Source organism: Sylvia atricapilla, chromosome 8 (assembly GCF_009819655.1).
Source record: "Sylvia atricapilla isolate bSylAtr1 chromosome 8, bSylAtr1.pri, whole genome shotgun sequence".
NCBI classification, from domain to species: domain Eukaryota; kingdom Metazoa; phylum Chordata; class Aves; order Passeriformes; family Sylviidae; genus Sylvia; species Sylvia atricapilla.
The window spans coordinates 24,246,888-24,263,827 of record NC_089147.1 but is presented as its reverse complement, the minus strand read 5'-3'; the positions used below and the strand labels follow the sequence as shown (position 1 = coordinate 24,263,827).

Here is a 16,940-nt window from a genome sequence, read left to right as displayed (position 1 = left end):
TACCTCATCTTCAGAGGGAAGTTACTCAAAACAACATAAAATGAAAAATCAAGATTCACACCCAGAATAAGATCTAAGCTGCCTCTACCCCCAAATCTTCAGCTGTTCTCAGCACATATGGAATCCCTGAAGCAGAAGACAGAAAACACTGATAGAAAGCAACAGAAATCTTCTCTGGGGAATGCCAGTTCCAGTCCAAGTGAAAGTGTGGTGCGCTTTAGGAAAAGATTCACATTAGGAAAAGATTCTTCCCAGGAACTGCATGATAAGTTAATGCACTACACATTCAAATCTGCTGCAATGAGAGCATTCAGCCTCACAAAAATCCAAGGCACAGACTAAGAAAACAACAGAGCAAGCTTGTTGCTGTAGCTGAGTGTCCACAATTTCTTAAAGTGTTATAGTAAAGGCATTAGAGCAAAAATGTTCCAACCTAGCAACGGCTTTACTGTGACATCTCTCAAAGTCAGAATTGGTACCATGGTAACAAGGACCAGTGAAATGTCAAAAAGAACAGACCAGATACACCACCTGGTATTTTGACTAGTCAGAATAAAGAGGCAGCAGCTCAGCCATGCAACCTCCTTTATAAACATAGGTGTTGAAGTGCACAGCAGAACAGTGAATGCCAAAAAGGAAGTGTATTTTCATCAAAATAATAGCTATCCACATTGATATGTCATGAGGTCCTCAAGCTCCCAGTAAGAATGAAGAGGAGTTGCCTAGCTGAGGCTAATGAAAATCTGACACGAGTATGATCACGTTTCCCACGAGCAGAAGGCAGATGAAATGCATGAGGAGCAGATCTCTCAGAGGAAGGGAACAGGAACAACTCAAACAAATAAGGCCCAGTGGGGAAAAGCTTCTCATTCTGCAGCTCTTCTTAACCTCAAGATGTTTGAGAGCTGACTACTGACATGCCTGCCATTTGTCAAGCCAACCTGTCAGAGGCTAAAGGTATGGGCTATAATTGCCAAAACTGCAGGTCTTACAGTTTTGTTCCGAGTGAACTCATGGGTGGGACAAATGGCAAAGTCCACTGTGCCTTTTCTGCAGCCAGTGTAAACGTTGAGTATAGACATGAATTAATGCTGCATGCCACTGAGCAGCACTACTCACTGTTTCCTTCTGGTCAAGGGAAGTTGCCAACTTCATTAAGAGAAACTAATAAAACTAATAGCCTCATAATCTAAATGAATTAAGAATCATTACACATTTATTTGTAGCATTCATACTACAAAATCTTTAGGAAAGAAAGACTTAGTTGCAACAGGAAGTGCATCCTGCCAATACATGTACCAGGGCAGAATTATTTTATATCTATATGAAAACAAAGTGTCCCAGCTGAAACTACAGCCCTGCTGCACTGGATAACTACCTACAGGGGAAGAGGTAGATTCTGTACAGCATGATACTGAATTTAATTAAATGAGATAAATAAAAGTGAGATGGAAGGTGTATTACTATCTTTGCTTCAAAAATACAGAACTACAAAACTGACAGCAAAGCAGACAAGGGCACATGGTGAGAATCTGTGCTAAGAGCAGGAAAGTGAACTTAGAGATCACCCAAAATGTAGTCAGTCTTCAGCACCAAAAGCTGTTTCAGAAGGTAACAGCTAAAAGAAAATAATACCTTTATTTTAATGAGGATTGTCAAGAGGATGATTTTAGGACACCAACTCTAACAAGCAATGGGTTAGATATCTGGATGGAAATGTAGTAGAAATTTAGGATGCCAAAGATCAAAGATTCTTAACCAGCTTCCAGCTACATCAAGAGCCACATTACACAACTTTATATACTGAATTTTATCTTTAAAAGGGCTCTTGTACATTTCCATTTTCCTTTACTCTGCCCCATCCCTCTCCACTGTCATTCTAGCTGAAAATATTTTTAAATGGCAACTGCCCTAATAATTCTGAATTCCCCATTACTGCAGTATTGTATTCAATTTACAGCAATATATTTTTGTGTCAATATGTACGGCAGCGTCATGGCTCTTCCTGTTCTGAGTTGTTCATTTGTTAGTCCATACATTTCATAACTCTGCTCAGCTTTCATTGCACAAACAACCCAAGCTTCTACTCTGCTCTCATAAAGCTGCTTACTTATTCTTATCAGCCGCTTTCCTAAGTGCATATACAGCATTTGTATTTCTTCTCCAGTCATATAAGACCATTTTGACTTGACTTGCTGGAAATCTTTGGTGTGAGGCATGAGACTGACAATTTATATGCTGTTTCTTTCCTAACACAGGCCTGTCAATCATTTGGTCCCTTCAAGCTGGAGGGATGCCATGAGCCTTGGCTGGAGTAATTTCTATTCTATACTTGTAATCCTTTTAGCTACCTCGCTTTGCCTTGTCTCCACAGATAATGTGAGCATTATTACTGGAGACTTCGTAAAAGTGTTAATCTAGTCCTGTGGTCCCCCATGATCTAGAGGTTATCCTTCCTTTCTACCTTTTTGTTCATTCACATTGTGGTATCATTTCTTCTCTTTTTTATATAATTTCTGGAAGTTTGATTTGATAATACATGAAAACACTCTTTGCCCAACCTCTACTATTACTTTGAAAATATATCCTGGTCAGGACACACTTTAGGTCTCAGTATCTTGTCCAGTAATGTTTTAACACCTCAATTTGCCAGCACTTCCACTGTTAACCTTTGTTAACCCGATTTATTTACAGCTTTGGCATCCTACTCCCAAGAACAGCCCTATTATATCACAGTTTGAGGACAACAACTGAAGCTAAAGAAATAAAAAAAACCCCGTAACATAGAGTCTTCAAATACTATGACGTTTCAGTCCATATTTAATATAAAATCAAGATTATTAAGTAATATTGCTCTTGAAAAATAAAATCAGAAACACACCAAGCACAGCCTAAGGGATTGAAAGCAAAGTGATACCGAAAAAGGGTTGCCATTTCTGCTATCAAACAGCCAACACTTAGCTGTCCATCTGAGCTATCACAGCATTTGTTTGCTGTAGCTGCTCAGTGACTGCTAAAGTACCTTTTCTGCACAGTTCTGCCCTCAGGCTTCCTCCTTCCTCTCTCTCTTTACAGAGATACTGAACACTGTCCTTTTCTGACAAAGCTCCCTGTATGATCTCATCCTGTCGTCCCCTTGTCTGGCCTCAGCTTGGCCTCCTGACAAAAGCAAATGTAGAAAAGTAGCTACAAGAGCAATGAAATTCAGTAGCTCAATAAAGTATCTTTGAAAAGAAAAAAATCAGAAAAGAAAATTGTTCCATTTCTTTCTCTTCCCTCCTCCCTTTAATTGGTGAACTCTACCATATTTAAACAGTTAAAATAAAGCTACCAAATGACTTAAAATCTTCTACAGGAAGGACAAGAGTATCCAGATATGCTCAGAAAAAGTCCAAGCAAACCCTATTCAAAGAGAAGGGCTTCAGGTTTAAGGAAGAAAAGCTAGAATGCATAAACACCTATGCACTCACATACTAAGAGCAACTCAGGTTACCGCAGTCTGGAAGCAAATGAGCAGGCAGCCAACCCGCTGGGCCATTCCCTATAGGTGTCACAACAAGGCAAAGGAATTTGCAGTGGAAGGTCTGGGGAGCAGCTGTCACCAAAAGAGACACATATATTTTTAAAGGCTTTGTCATTTGTCTTCAGGGTGGGAAATGCTGTGTTTGACCTCCTGCTGAGGCAGCTGCCCTGTTACAGCAGCATGGGCTAGAAGAATAAAAGGCAGCAGCTATTATTTCAGGTACAAACACCAGAAAGCAGAGACAAAAGGCACGGTCATTAAATCATAATTTCTATTTAAAAACACACATGGCAACTTATTAATACTTCTCATGCTGCATGAGCTTCTCCCCTAGACACTCTCCAAAACCATTAGTATTAGCTAATTGCTAACTATTTCAATGACCAAGTAAAACAACACCAAAGAGCACATCAAACACTCTCAGCAACACCAAACAATCCTGGATGGCAGAAGCCAAGGAGCTGACAGCTCTTGGTCGGGTGCCCTGCCTTTCCCCAGCTGAGGCTGTGCCACCTGAAGAGCTGCCCCGCCCGGCTGCAGCCTCCCATCCCTCCCTGCTGCCCCCGTGTTTGCCTGGGCTCTGATCTGCCATCGGCTCCTCCTTTCCCGCTGAGCAGGGAGCCACCACCACAGCTTAAACCAGCTGGGATGAAACACCGTGGGGCCGTTCTCAAGAACCAAGGGGTGGTTTTCCCACAGAGCTGAGCCAGTCTGGCAGCTGGCTGCTCTGCCCTCCAGCCTCAGGCTCCAGCCCACTTCCACCAGGGATAAATGAGATCCCCAGGCACTGCCATGGGGACCCTCACTCTCCTGGGGCCGTGCAGACACAGCTCAGGGAGCAGTCAAACAGAAAAGCAGCCATAGATCAGAAGCAGGACCACTGATTGCACTGGTTCAGCCATCTCTGCAAACCAGCAGCCCTGGGGACACTGGGCTGGGGGTTCCACCTGCTCCACACAGCAGAGCTGCAAAGCCTGCCAGCCACCAATGGCAGGCCACTCCAGGCTCCCAGCCTGCAGGACATCACTCACCAAGCCTTGTCCCAAGCTGTAAGAAGGGACTAACAGTGGATGGTCCTTCAAAGGATTTAGTGCAATTATTTTCCCCAACGTTCACCTACTCAAACATGTTTTAATTAGAAAGCCTTTTTCTTCTCCTAGCATCTAAGAATGTCAGACACTAAACAACGTGGATTAAAAATGCTTCCAGAGCGATCCCACTGGCAGCATTAAATTCATGCTTGGAGAAATAAATGCAAACCATTGTAAATTTCTCTTAAGCCTGGAGGAAGGGAAAAACAAATTCTTATTCATTAAAATTAATGCCATTTGATATCTACATCAGGGGATTTCTGCAGGAATGTGACTGGAAGAAGTGTTAGAAGTGTCTTTCATTAAATGCAAAAGAAAACAGAAGGAGTTTCTCAAAACAACCTGCAAGCAGCCCTGACAACAACTTAAGCAATTCACAAAAGGCAGCTTTCAATGACACACACTCTACAAGAAAAGCAAAGGACAATCTCAACATTTTTACAAAAACTGAATGAAGCTTCAGAGCCACTGCTGTATTAGAAATCAGCAAATGTTAATGCACTCTGATGTGGAAAATAACCTTATAGAAAAAGTCTGTATGTTCTGAAACGACCTCACATCTGCAATCCCAGTCTGTCAATCTTTCAAGCTGCCTATTCAATGATGGAGCTCTCAGAACTCATATGTGAATGTGACATCCCTAGAGTAGGGACTATATGTGACATTTCACAAAATACGTTATGGTACGCCCCAAAAGATGAGTATTTAACACAGATAGTGAAAGCACAAAATGCACAGTGTAGATGGGCATGATGAAACCCCAGGAAGACCCGGTGAAACAACGGTACACAGAGTAAAACTAAAGTAGTTGTGAAACCAAATATTTAAGATCATTGAAAATAAATTACTTGTATATACAACTGGGAAATAGGAAGCAAAGCAAAGGACTGAGAAAGGTTTTAGAATACACTAAGAGAAGAGTGTGTGATTTCCCAGCTTTCCCAGTATGTTATCAATTGACAAGGGAAAGACTGAACTCTGTACAGAATGCTGAGATAAAACCCCCTCACATATATTCGTCAAAAAAGTAATTACTGGTAGAAATCAAATACTGACGCTGGGCTTTTCTAGACCATGATGCCTTACCAGCAGTTTTCAAGACTCCTCCCTCAGTGAGCCCCTAAAGGCAAAGGACTATAACATCTGACTCACAACCTCACCCCCAGTAATACACTGAGAGAGAGACACGTCAGGAAGAATTACTAAGAGAGGGGGAATAACTGTATTTTTGAAGAAAATTTAATGCTGTCATAGCTGGAAAGCCCCCCTTGATAAGCCTTTAAAAAAACCCAAAAAACAGCCAACCAAGAAGAGATGATCTGATATCTAACTAATGGATAAACTTAATAAGAAGTCAGAAAAAAGAGACATTATGCTTGGTCAACAGAACGTTTTATCCTCCACACAGTTTTCCTGGATGAAAATCAGACAGTTTATTCAACATTTAGTAAGATTAATGGTCCCTTCCCATACACAAAAATAAAACACTAAGTTCAGTGAATATGCTTTGATGTGAAAGCCACTTTTGAATGAGGATCTGCTTAGAACACTTAGAACAATAGGTAGCCATGAGTAAAGAAGTTTGGGGCTGATAAAAACTGAAAAGGAACATGAAAAGAAATATTACCACCCAATCAGTTGGCTAGAAGTCACTGTTTTGGAAGAAGGTAACCTTTTCTGATGCTCCAAAATGGGGACTGCATACCAGTTTAGGACTAAGCAGAAAAGTTATCCACGCTCAGTCTGGAATGGAACAATTATCTTTCTGTTTTCCAAGCCAGTGCACATTATGTTGACATTCATCAGCTAAGAAAAGGAGAACCAGAATTAAATGCTCCAGTTAAATCGAACATGTGAGAAGCAGAAAGACCCTTAAGTGCATTTTCTACATCTCTAAAAGGAGCAATGGCAATACATCATGATCAAATATTGCTACTTGATCGGAGACCTGTAACAGATTATTGCTGTAAAATACTGGAAGAACAGCTACTTCAGACTACAGCAATAGAATTACTACCTACTCTTGGCTCAAAATTCTAATGCTAAGGACTAGATGTATAGGAAACCATGCACAGGCATATGAAGTCAAGGAGTAAAAGCTTTGCAATAGACATATACCAGGGAGTGCAGAATGGATGTGAAAGATTTAGAGGTTGACACATGACAGAAAGTCAATGGTTTACCAAGATGGAGCGGTCTGAGTATGTTCATTCCCACCATGAAATTACTAAACATCTGTGCTTCTGAAAGCAGCATTTCATCCATGAGATCAAATAGGGCAAACAAACAGCACTAGCTGGGGAAAACATAAATTTCCAAAGTCATGTATCCTCAGAAGAGCATGCCATTGAAATGCTAAAAGCAACAGAACTATAACCACCAAATACATGTTTGCTTTTGGTTTTGTTTTTTTTACAGAATGCAAGACAGTCGCAGGTAGCATTTTTTACAGAATATGATCTTCTGAGAATCAATAATACATCAAATAAAGGCTTTTCCTACCAGCTGATTTTGGAGTGAATTTGTCCCTGTTGGCTGCACATACTGCCAGTAGCCTGTATCCAAGATCCAAGTCAAATCCTTGCTGAGCTGCCACTCGACTCACCACCTGCAGAGGGAAAGAGAGAAAGCTTCATTAGGAGTTGCTTGAGCTCTTTGTAAAGTGACATTAACCTGCTTATCAGCACTAATGTTAGACACCTGAACTTGCTGCAAGAGCACGGTACAAACATGGTATGAGGCAGTGCTCCCTGGTAGCTTCCAGCACAAGCAGAGCAGAGTGAATGTAGGAGTATTCCAATCATCCAATTATTTGACAGCCTGTCAGAAGACAGGCCTCGAAGTTCCATGAAAATTGGAGAGACAAAGCCAGAAGAAATACTAGGAGAGCAATGTATGTAAAGATTGTATAGAATACATCTTACTGTATTTGAGATGTGAGGATGAGAAACCCTCAGCCTCTCTCTCAGTTGTATAGTTCCTGGCCCTGTTCCCAAGGGCAGTGCCCAGGTCCTTTAGGTTAAAACGCCCGCTCCGCACTGCTGGGCAGGGTTGTCCTACTTTGTGCCCAGTGTCACAGTTGCTGCATTTCAACAATACTGTATTGGGAAGCACATTTACTGAAGTTTTAAAATAAATAGCCCTGTGCAAGAAGCTTTTGCCAAACATTAAATTAGGGAAAGACTTGTTGTTGTTGTTGACTGGTCTAGAAGAACTAGCAAACCCAGGCAAATTGAAGACGTAGTTAAGGACAAAAAGCAGTCAACTGTTTCTCCAAGCCAGCAACTCAGCTATCAGCCAAGAACGTCTCCTCTTTAAAATCTGCATAGTTCAAACACAATACCACAGTCATTCTGCCAAACGATGCTAAAGTTATACACAGCACAGCTTTTCTATTGCCTTCCAGTGGCACATGATGACTTCAGACTCAGAGGCACAGATAAAACAGATTATTCTTAACAGTGCCATTACTTCTTTGCATTAAAACAGTGGTGAAGGACCTGCACAAGAAACAGAACACCATTTCCTGAGGCAAAGGAAGTCCCTATCTTTAACAGCTTACAGTACAAGAAAGTATCCTTTTCCCACCCTTTCTTCATTTGAAAGCTTCTTTCTTAATGAATGGCACTGCGATTATCTGTGACCAGGACCGCAAAAAGCAACAGTAAAGAAAAGAGTGAAGAACATATGTGATAACTTAGAAATATTATTCTATACTTTTCCTAATATATGCACTTTTCCTAATTAACAATTAAGAACAAATAAGAAAATTTATTTCCTAAAAAATGAATTAACATGAATGAAGTTCCCAGGTAGCATGTTTGTTCTGTTGCTCCTATTAATTTAAAAATTAGACATTCATAAAACTTAATCAGTGGCAGTGTTCCCTCCCTAAATTTAACACTTCCAATCCCAAAAAGAGCTTCAAGGAAAAGAAATGAAAATTGAGGATAATCAGTACAGTAATACACACCTACTGTTTTATCATATTTCTTTGCAATTACAACTTGTAGATAGAAAAGTAAAAAAGGAATAAAGTAGAAGAAATAATGCAGTTATATTTTGATGAACGAAAAACCATTTCCAACTTAGTAAATCATTCTTTAATCCTTTGTACTTAGAAGTCCAGTTGTTAGCATCCTGGCTAAGACTCTGAGTCCAAACTTGCAAAACTAAGAAAAAATAAAACTACTATTAATAATAACTTGAAAATTAATAAAAACCCATCCACAAAACCATTCAAAAACAGAAAAACAAGAGCAGAATATGATATGTCATGTTTCATGCTAAATTAGCAATAGGAGTGAAGACTGGTGGGCCACCATGAGATCTGGAAAACTTACATACTTGGAAATCTGTTTCCCTTTTCTACTTCCAGTTCACTGTACTTCAACCACCCAAAAAGGAGATATTAGGAGGGGACGAGAAGAAAACAGACAAAAAGCTCTTCTAAGAAACCCAAAACAACACCTTGGAAAAGGCTCCTGAGAACAATGTCTCATTGATGTACAAACATTATTTAAACTCCGTTAGCCATCATCTATTCCACCATCACAGAGGAACACAGTTCAGAGTGCCAATCAGGTCTGTAAAACAATGGAGAAAAGGCCCTTGCATTTTCTGTTTCAAAAAAACATATGACCACTATTTTGAAACTGGGCAGGGAAGAATGCAGATACACCTGCTCATCAGTGAGCACAGGGCAACTCAGGAAACGCACTGGCTGCTTATCTGTTCGATTCGCTTCAAAACATGAAGCTACAAATCCTGAGACTCTCCTAGCAAGAGGCCAAATCACTACTCTCAACTGACATCTTGCTAATTATGGAAAAAATTCTACAAAGTAACTCAGGAAACAGAGAGAACTAAAACCCACAAAAACCAAGTTCTGCTTGCGCTGTCTTCACTGAATACACTGCAAAGCCTTGGTCAGTGCAATCCTAACCACAGCCTGACACTTAACTTTCTACACTCCCACATCATATCAATTTCCTTTCCTTAATTTCCCCTGCCAGAGGAGCAGTGCCATGAAGCTCAGAGGGGTGGAAAGCAGAGCTTTCCAGTGCCAGAGTGTGCAGCCTAAGGCTGAGCACACCCTGATGGGCACAGCAGGCTTGGGAGCGACCACCCGACAGCGGCTGAGGCTGCGCCCCGGCAAACACCGCACGGGGACTGAGCACCAGAAGGCACAACCTGAACCTGACAGTGGGCACAAGTCAGCCATCAAACTATTACTTACCTCTTCATGCAAAATGTGAAGGAAAAAAAACAAATTAAAGTAATAATAATAATTTTAAAATAATTTAACTTTGAAAGAAAGTGCTTCCACTGACAAACTCCACAAAAAGTCCCCTCTTCCTCTCAAAAGAACAACAAAACCCACAGAAACTTAACAGAAAACAGATATTTCTAATAAAATTTCCGTTTTGCCAGGAGTCATTTTCCACCTACAGTTTTCTTGTATGTGCTCCATTAAATGCAGAAAGAGGGTCTATTAAAAAAACTTGTGCTCAAGAGGGATTTCACTGGTCCCTTCTGCGTCAGCTTGGTCAACATGAATAGGGCAGTACACATCTACTTCCCTTACAAGGAATGGTTAGATCACCTCTGATAAGTGCTTACAGCATTGCAGAATGAACTCATGGTTGAACACATGGTGCCAGTTGCATGTTGTCTGACATTTTTAACAAGGCTTACAAATATTTGCACTGACTGTATTTCAACTTTTTCTTTCAACTGTGACAGGTTAAAGACTTACTTTTATTTCAAAATTAAGGTCAATGGAGCAGATCATACATCCCCCTCCCAAGACCCTGTTTCAGGTGGTCTACAATTCAGGTCAGACATTGCTCACTTGGTACTTGCCAAACTTGCCTCTGTATGCAAAGGACCCCCTGGCTTTTTAAACAGACACTGAGAATTCTCAGAAACAAGATGACAAATGGGTGAACATGTGACAAATGCATCACAGAAGCATGATCCACAAAACATAAAGAAATAGCTCCAAGACATTTGGTAAGTTTAATACATTCAGGTCAGCAGGCCCTGATGAAATTTATCTTCGAGTGCCTCAAAGGAACTTGCCTGGACAAACAGTGTAACTGCTAATGGTTATCTTCAGAAATTCATTCAAGACAGAGAGCTTGGAGCTATACCAAATCTGCTTTAAAGACCGTAAAAGGTGACTCTCAGAAAGTACAGATATCCAGAGAGACAACAAAATCCTAAAGTACAGGGTGAGCAATATAGAACATGATCATGAATCCACCACTAATCCGCAATTTGCTTCTTTGACAAGTTACCATAACCTAATTCAAATACATCTTTTGACATTGCCTTAAGAAACACTACTGTAACAAAGGAATACAGCTCAGATGACAGAAGTATAAATTTTACTCAGATTATTAATTACTAGTCCTTTGTCAAATCATAACATGTGCTTGTTACAGGTAATTTCTATGTATCTAGGCCTGACTTGGACAATGACAGAGTAAACTGAAAAACCTCTAGCTGGTTTTGCAGGCAAAAGAGTCTGCAAACACTTAAGATGACAGGGTAAGAGTTTAAAATCATCATTATAAACTGGAAAAATGTTGCAAAAATGAGACTAAAGACACACATGAAATACTACAGATTGGAAAGAAAAATTAAATACCTAAACAGAAAATTTGGAACAGACATTCATATTCTCAGTGTATATGTGACTCACTGGGAAAATGTTTGAGGTGTTAAAAATCATCAGGCACTGGAAAGACTTACCTATCATTGTCTGGATTTTGGAGGGTAAGGGGATTTACAGTAGACCAGACTGTATCTTTAGTCTTTAGATTTATAGTAGACCACACTGTATCATAGCCTGGCTTGGAGAAAAAGAGTAGACAGAGTAGTCCCTTAGGTCTGTTCCAAGCCAAACCTCAGTGATTTGACACCTGCTGCCAACTGGAGCCATCCAGCTCAGTCTGAACCCTGTCCCAGGAATTCTACCACATTTGAAACCTCCTGTCATTTCAGTCTTATTTGGGTACCAGTGTGGATCAGATGGGATCAAGGCAACAATTTCAATAATCCATTAAATGTTATGGCTAAGTGATTACGATACCATTTGCAAACATACTCTTTCTCTGACTACAAATTCAAATCCAGCACATCAGCAAAAATTCAGACAACGTGTAGCTGGCACCACGTGTTCACCCATGACTTCATTCTGCAATGCTGCTAGAACTTGTCTTACTTGACCTAACCATACATAACATAGCATCCCTTTGAAAAATAATGCATTAAAAAGAACCAAACAGACATAGTTGCCAGTACCGGAATTATAAATTGAGATCATCATGCTTTATCATGGTTGAGAGAGGTGCTTGGCCAGCTCAAGGTTCAATACCTAATATTTCTCTGTGTTATTTTACAATAACATTCCAGAGAGCTAGACTTTATAAAAGCTAGCTTATTTCCTACACACACTAGTAACCCCTAGCTGTTCTTAAAATTTTGATATGGCACTTTAGAGGAATATATACCCTATCTGCAAACAAATATTATTACAAAATCAACAGCCAGTAAGAAAATCTGATCACTCCAAACCTCTGAAATCTTTAATCTGAATAATTCAGATAAACAGCATTCAAAAAGGAGACACTGCATTCAGTGTCTGTGACTCAGCTCTGCGGAGTTCCAGATGTCTGAACTCTCAGGGTCATTGACAGCGAGGAGAAAATGATGAGAGTGAGGTTTTAATTACATAAAAAGCAGACAAATATGGCTACCAGCATATTCTCTTCGCTGAATTTACCTGCAGTACTTTCCCCACCCCACCTCCCCCCCTCCTTTCCTCTTTTGCAAGGCTAAGGAGCTTCACCACGGAGAGTCACTCCCTGCCCTGCTTGTCATCACCCCACGAAGTACTGGAACAATGTAGCTCTCAACCTAACAGCCCTGTTAATCAAGAGAGCTACATGACTGCTTATTTCTAAACTCCCTTCCCATTATGTTGCACTTTCAATGAAACTCTTAACTAGCAGCAGTCAAGAGCACTCCCCCCTGCTGGCATCAGAATGAATTTTACCAATTCAATTTGCTGGTTGCTCAAAACTAAAAATGCCAGCTGATTGCTAGTTCAGACGGCTCCGTGTTCAGCCACTTGTGCACACTTGAAATTATCTGAATGCAGTTTGAAGACTACAGCAGAAATTTTGTAATTAGAATTCTGCAATGTAGATGGTAATTTTTTCCCCCTCAGTAACACACAAAGATCAGATAAACAGGAAGCAAATTGAGGAATTTTGCAACATGAATAGTGATCTGCCTCAAACAGAAAAAACAAAACAAAACAAAAAGGGTAGGAAAAAGGAGGAAGAAATCTGTGATCTGAAGTCCTGATCTGATGAGACTCTTACAATCCAGTTGCAGAAGGGCTGCCTCAACAATAGAGACAATCAAAGCAAGTCAGGGAAGTTATATATATATATCATTAAGTAGTTTCTTGCCTTTGATGCTTGAAAACAGATATTAAGTAGGTTCTGCAAATGTAAGAGACTTTACAAAAACCATGTATTCAAATTAGAGTTTTCTTAAAAATTTTTCCCACTCTATAAGGTGGATAAGGGCCGTATTTTCCAAGTAACACAAGTCAGTACGCCTGCCACGTACCCCTTGGTGCTTCCTGCAATGGTGACATAAATCATGCAGAATAAGGGTATCTCCTCCTTTACATCCTCTTCCCCTCTGCATGTCTCTAACAACCACAAACATCGAAGAGAAGGTCGCTGTACTCAACCCTCTCCACTGAAAACTGTCCCAGAGGAAAAGAGGCAGGGATTGTGCTGTAATTAAACCAGCTGATCACTGGGTCACTGCAGTACTGTTGCCACCTGAGTCCTGGCACACTTTGAACAGTGATTTGCATGAAACATATACCGAATTCTAAAAGCACCTCACTTTGGAGGCCAGCAGAACTCGAAGAGTTTTAAATAACCCACAACAAGACTAAGGAAGTTCAGGTAAAAAGGGCTTTAGGAGGCCATGAAGTGAAAGGACAAGCAGTAATACTGTGTTATTTGGTAGCGCCAGAGCTGCTCTGAAGCAGAGTGTTCTGTGCCTGCTGGCTGTACCCTGGCAGAACAGCACGTACACAGCCCTGGAGTGCTGTGCTGCTCTGCAAACACAAAGCTGTGTGTTTAACAGATGCCTGGAGAGCATCATGGGAGCAGAATTTCTTCCACGTGAACTTTTTGCTCTGGAAGTCTTGGATACAAAGAATAAATGCAACACTTCCAGGGCTCTCACAGGCAGCTGCAATCTCCCATTTTCTGGGTATAGATACGCTGAAGCAACTCTTCCATCTAATTAATCACATTCAAATCCTGATCTGATTAAAAATGTGATTTTTGGAATGTCACAGGTTGATTTTTGATTATGTACTTTTCCGCATTAAACAGAACGCATCCAGGCAAGCATGAAGTCAATGCAGCAGGAGCTGCATTTGCACTCTGAGGCATCCTGTTATGGAAACCTCACATAATTCTTGGTTTTATATATTTTTTAACATGTATGTCTTTTTTTAACCAATTATGCTCTTCATAATGTATCAGACAAGCTAAAATAGATTTCCTGTACTATGAAACTGAGATTAGTTAGGGTTTTTTCCTCCTTAAAATGACCTAAAATCATCTCAGAAGTCTCAATTCCAGGATTTTCTGAAGAGAAATGCAATTCCAAAGATTACTGTACTATTGTATCAGTATCATTAAAACATGAACTTTTAGCAGATGCTTCCATCAGTTTATCATTGATGCTTGTTATTTCAGCAACTCTCATCAGCAGTACAGAGATGGAGTAAGAACTACAGGCAGAACAAAAAAAAATAAATTAAATCCAAAATCTTTAAATGAAGTACAGCTAGGACTACAGCTTTGTGTTTGGTTTGTTTGCTTGTTTTAATTTAGAGAGAAATATTTCTTTCACAAACAGTGGTAAGTTTCCCACATCTGATGACTGAGGCGGACGCAGTATTTGGAGGGGGAAATCTAGAACATAAAGATTTGGGGGAAAGGCATTCTTAATTACTATCGTAATGACTGCCTCAGCATAGTTTTTTGTGGATGATTTGGGGTAGGAAGTCTTTACACCTTTTGGATGCAGAGACTCAGATCCCAACCACGGTGGTTAGAGACAACAGCTTTCACTACAGAAGCTTTCTTGTATTCAGTGATTTGACCAGGAGTCAGCTCAGGTAAGCACACCCTGAATTCCTCCTAAAGTCCAAAACCATTGTAGTGATGGATTTCAATTTCTTAGTTGAAGCCCTTCGATACAGCTACAGAGTAACTACACACAGCTTTGCTGCTCTCACTCTTTTATTTCTTGACTGGACACACTGAAGAGCCCTAAAGAATGATAAACTCAGTGCCCTGTAAAGCTGAAGCACAGCAAGAGAACAAGGCAGTGTCTTTACAGTCCTTTGCTGAAGACAAGTCTGTAAATCTGTCCATTTTGCTCTCAGCTGTATCCTCATTTCCATTTTTGCTGCAGCACCAACACAAACGTTATCCAAAGCCTTCAATAAGATCATTTACATGTCAAACTGCTTGGCAAGAGCAGACCCCTGGGATGAGACTACACTGGACCCGAGAAGAGGCAGAAATGAATGAAACAACCTGGGTCAAATGCCGACTGAAAGTAATTTGTATTGCAGTCTACTTTGAAGCATTCTTTCCTGAAAAGCCTTTGACCAATATTTTGCTTTTGTCTCCCATACACAGAGATATAATTCAATTACTGTATAACTTTTGGCTCAACACTACTGTTAAACATGACTTTTAGCATCCATGTGGATTGGGAGATGGTTAGGAGAAATGTTAACCAGCGAGTGATTCCAGTACTTTGATTTCTTTGCTTGGACTGGTATCTGATTTGGCCAAACTAGGGTTATTTTTTAAAATTTGCTGTGTAGTAACTGAAGCTGTTTATTTCAGAAGACTGGAAGATAATACAGTACATTTTCAGACAATTAAATCCTTAAATTTATCAAGACTATCAGCCTTGCCTTAATATAGTCTAGTGCTAGAGTAAGAAATTTTTCAAGCCTAATAAAACACAGCTATGTCTGGTTTGTGGAAAGCGGAAGCTGTTTTTATGCGCTCCCTATAACACTATGGAAGAAGTAGTATTACATACAAAAAAACACCATATCCATTGCCATTTCAATAATTTATAGAATCAATGATTTCAATTATAATTCAGTTTCTAGCCTACAGACTGTCTATTTGATTTGAAAATAACTACTGTTGAAAAATAACACCTAGCTTTTCTTCGCAAGTTAGAAGAAAATTTATTGTCTCTGAAAAAGATCATTTTTGTTTGCATGAGTTCCATAAAAGCTGTTTAAAAGAACCTTTCCACAGCCTATAGCTTGCAAGAAATAAAACAGATTCAAAGCTTACCCCTTTATCTCTGACTTATTATTTATCTGTTGAAATGAGTAGTCTTTATAAATTTTTATTACCCACTCACTTTAGTGATTTTCTGTAATGGGTAAGCACGAAAAGTTAATCTAGAATTAGTGTCTGTCAGAACTGTTTGAACGTAACAACATGATGCACATGCATCACGTTTTGGTCAGAAGAGGCCCAGCTTTTGGAGCTTAGCTAATGAAAAATATTTTCTATTTATAGCACAAGCCATTGGTTTACCCACATATCCTTTCCCTTTGACTGTTTGCACTGCACAGAAATATCCCAATTGTATTCATAGGCCTTGACAGCATTAGCCTAATTTCTTTATCGCAAAAGGAAATTATTTAAACTCTAAATGAGCAATCATTTAAAGTATCCTACTTAACAAATGCAAAGTATTTGACCACTGAAATGAAGTTTACATACCTTATTAGGCACCTCTCTGGCAAAATTTAGCTGTTATATCTAATCCTGAGTTTCTTCTTGAGATAAGAAAACCATTCCTATTACGTTGCATACAGTGTCACTGGAGCCCACAGTAGCAAACGTAACTCCAGGATTATAAAGTACTGCTGATATGGAAAAAATATCTACTGAAAATAGCCATTATGTAGACTGTGCACAGATTATTAAAAAAAAAAAAATCACCAGGGAAAGACAAACACTAGACACGTGTTACACATACTGTTGTTCAACAACAACATGAGTTTGCTGTCTAGCAAACTCATGAAATTTTCAAGTCACCAAGATTTCTCTAAGTGCTGGTATTACAATTTAAGAAAACCCTCTACAACAGCCTATTCTATATATTATAATATACATATTCTATATATTATTATCAAAGCCAGTAATCCCATAAACGAAGCTGGAAGC

General features: G+C 39.7%; 1 protein-coding gene across 5 annotated transcripts in view; it reads right to left on the bottom strand.

The window, feature by feature from the left end:
* Positions 1-16,940, bottom strand: part of ZMIZ1 (zinc finger MIZ-type containing 1) — a 339,057-nt gene that overhangs the window by 119,069 nt on the left and 203,048 nt on the right. For all 5 annotated transcript variants that reach the window (XM_066324120.1, XM_066324122.1, XM_066324121.1 and 2 more), the window contains one exon: positions 7,117-7,222. In XM_066324120.1, coding sequence (XP_066180217.1) covers positions 7,117-7,222 — 106 coding nt within the window. The remainder of the gene's footprint in view (positions 1-7,116; positions 7,223-16,940) is intronic.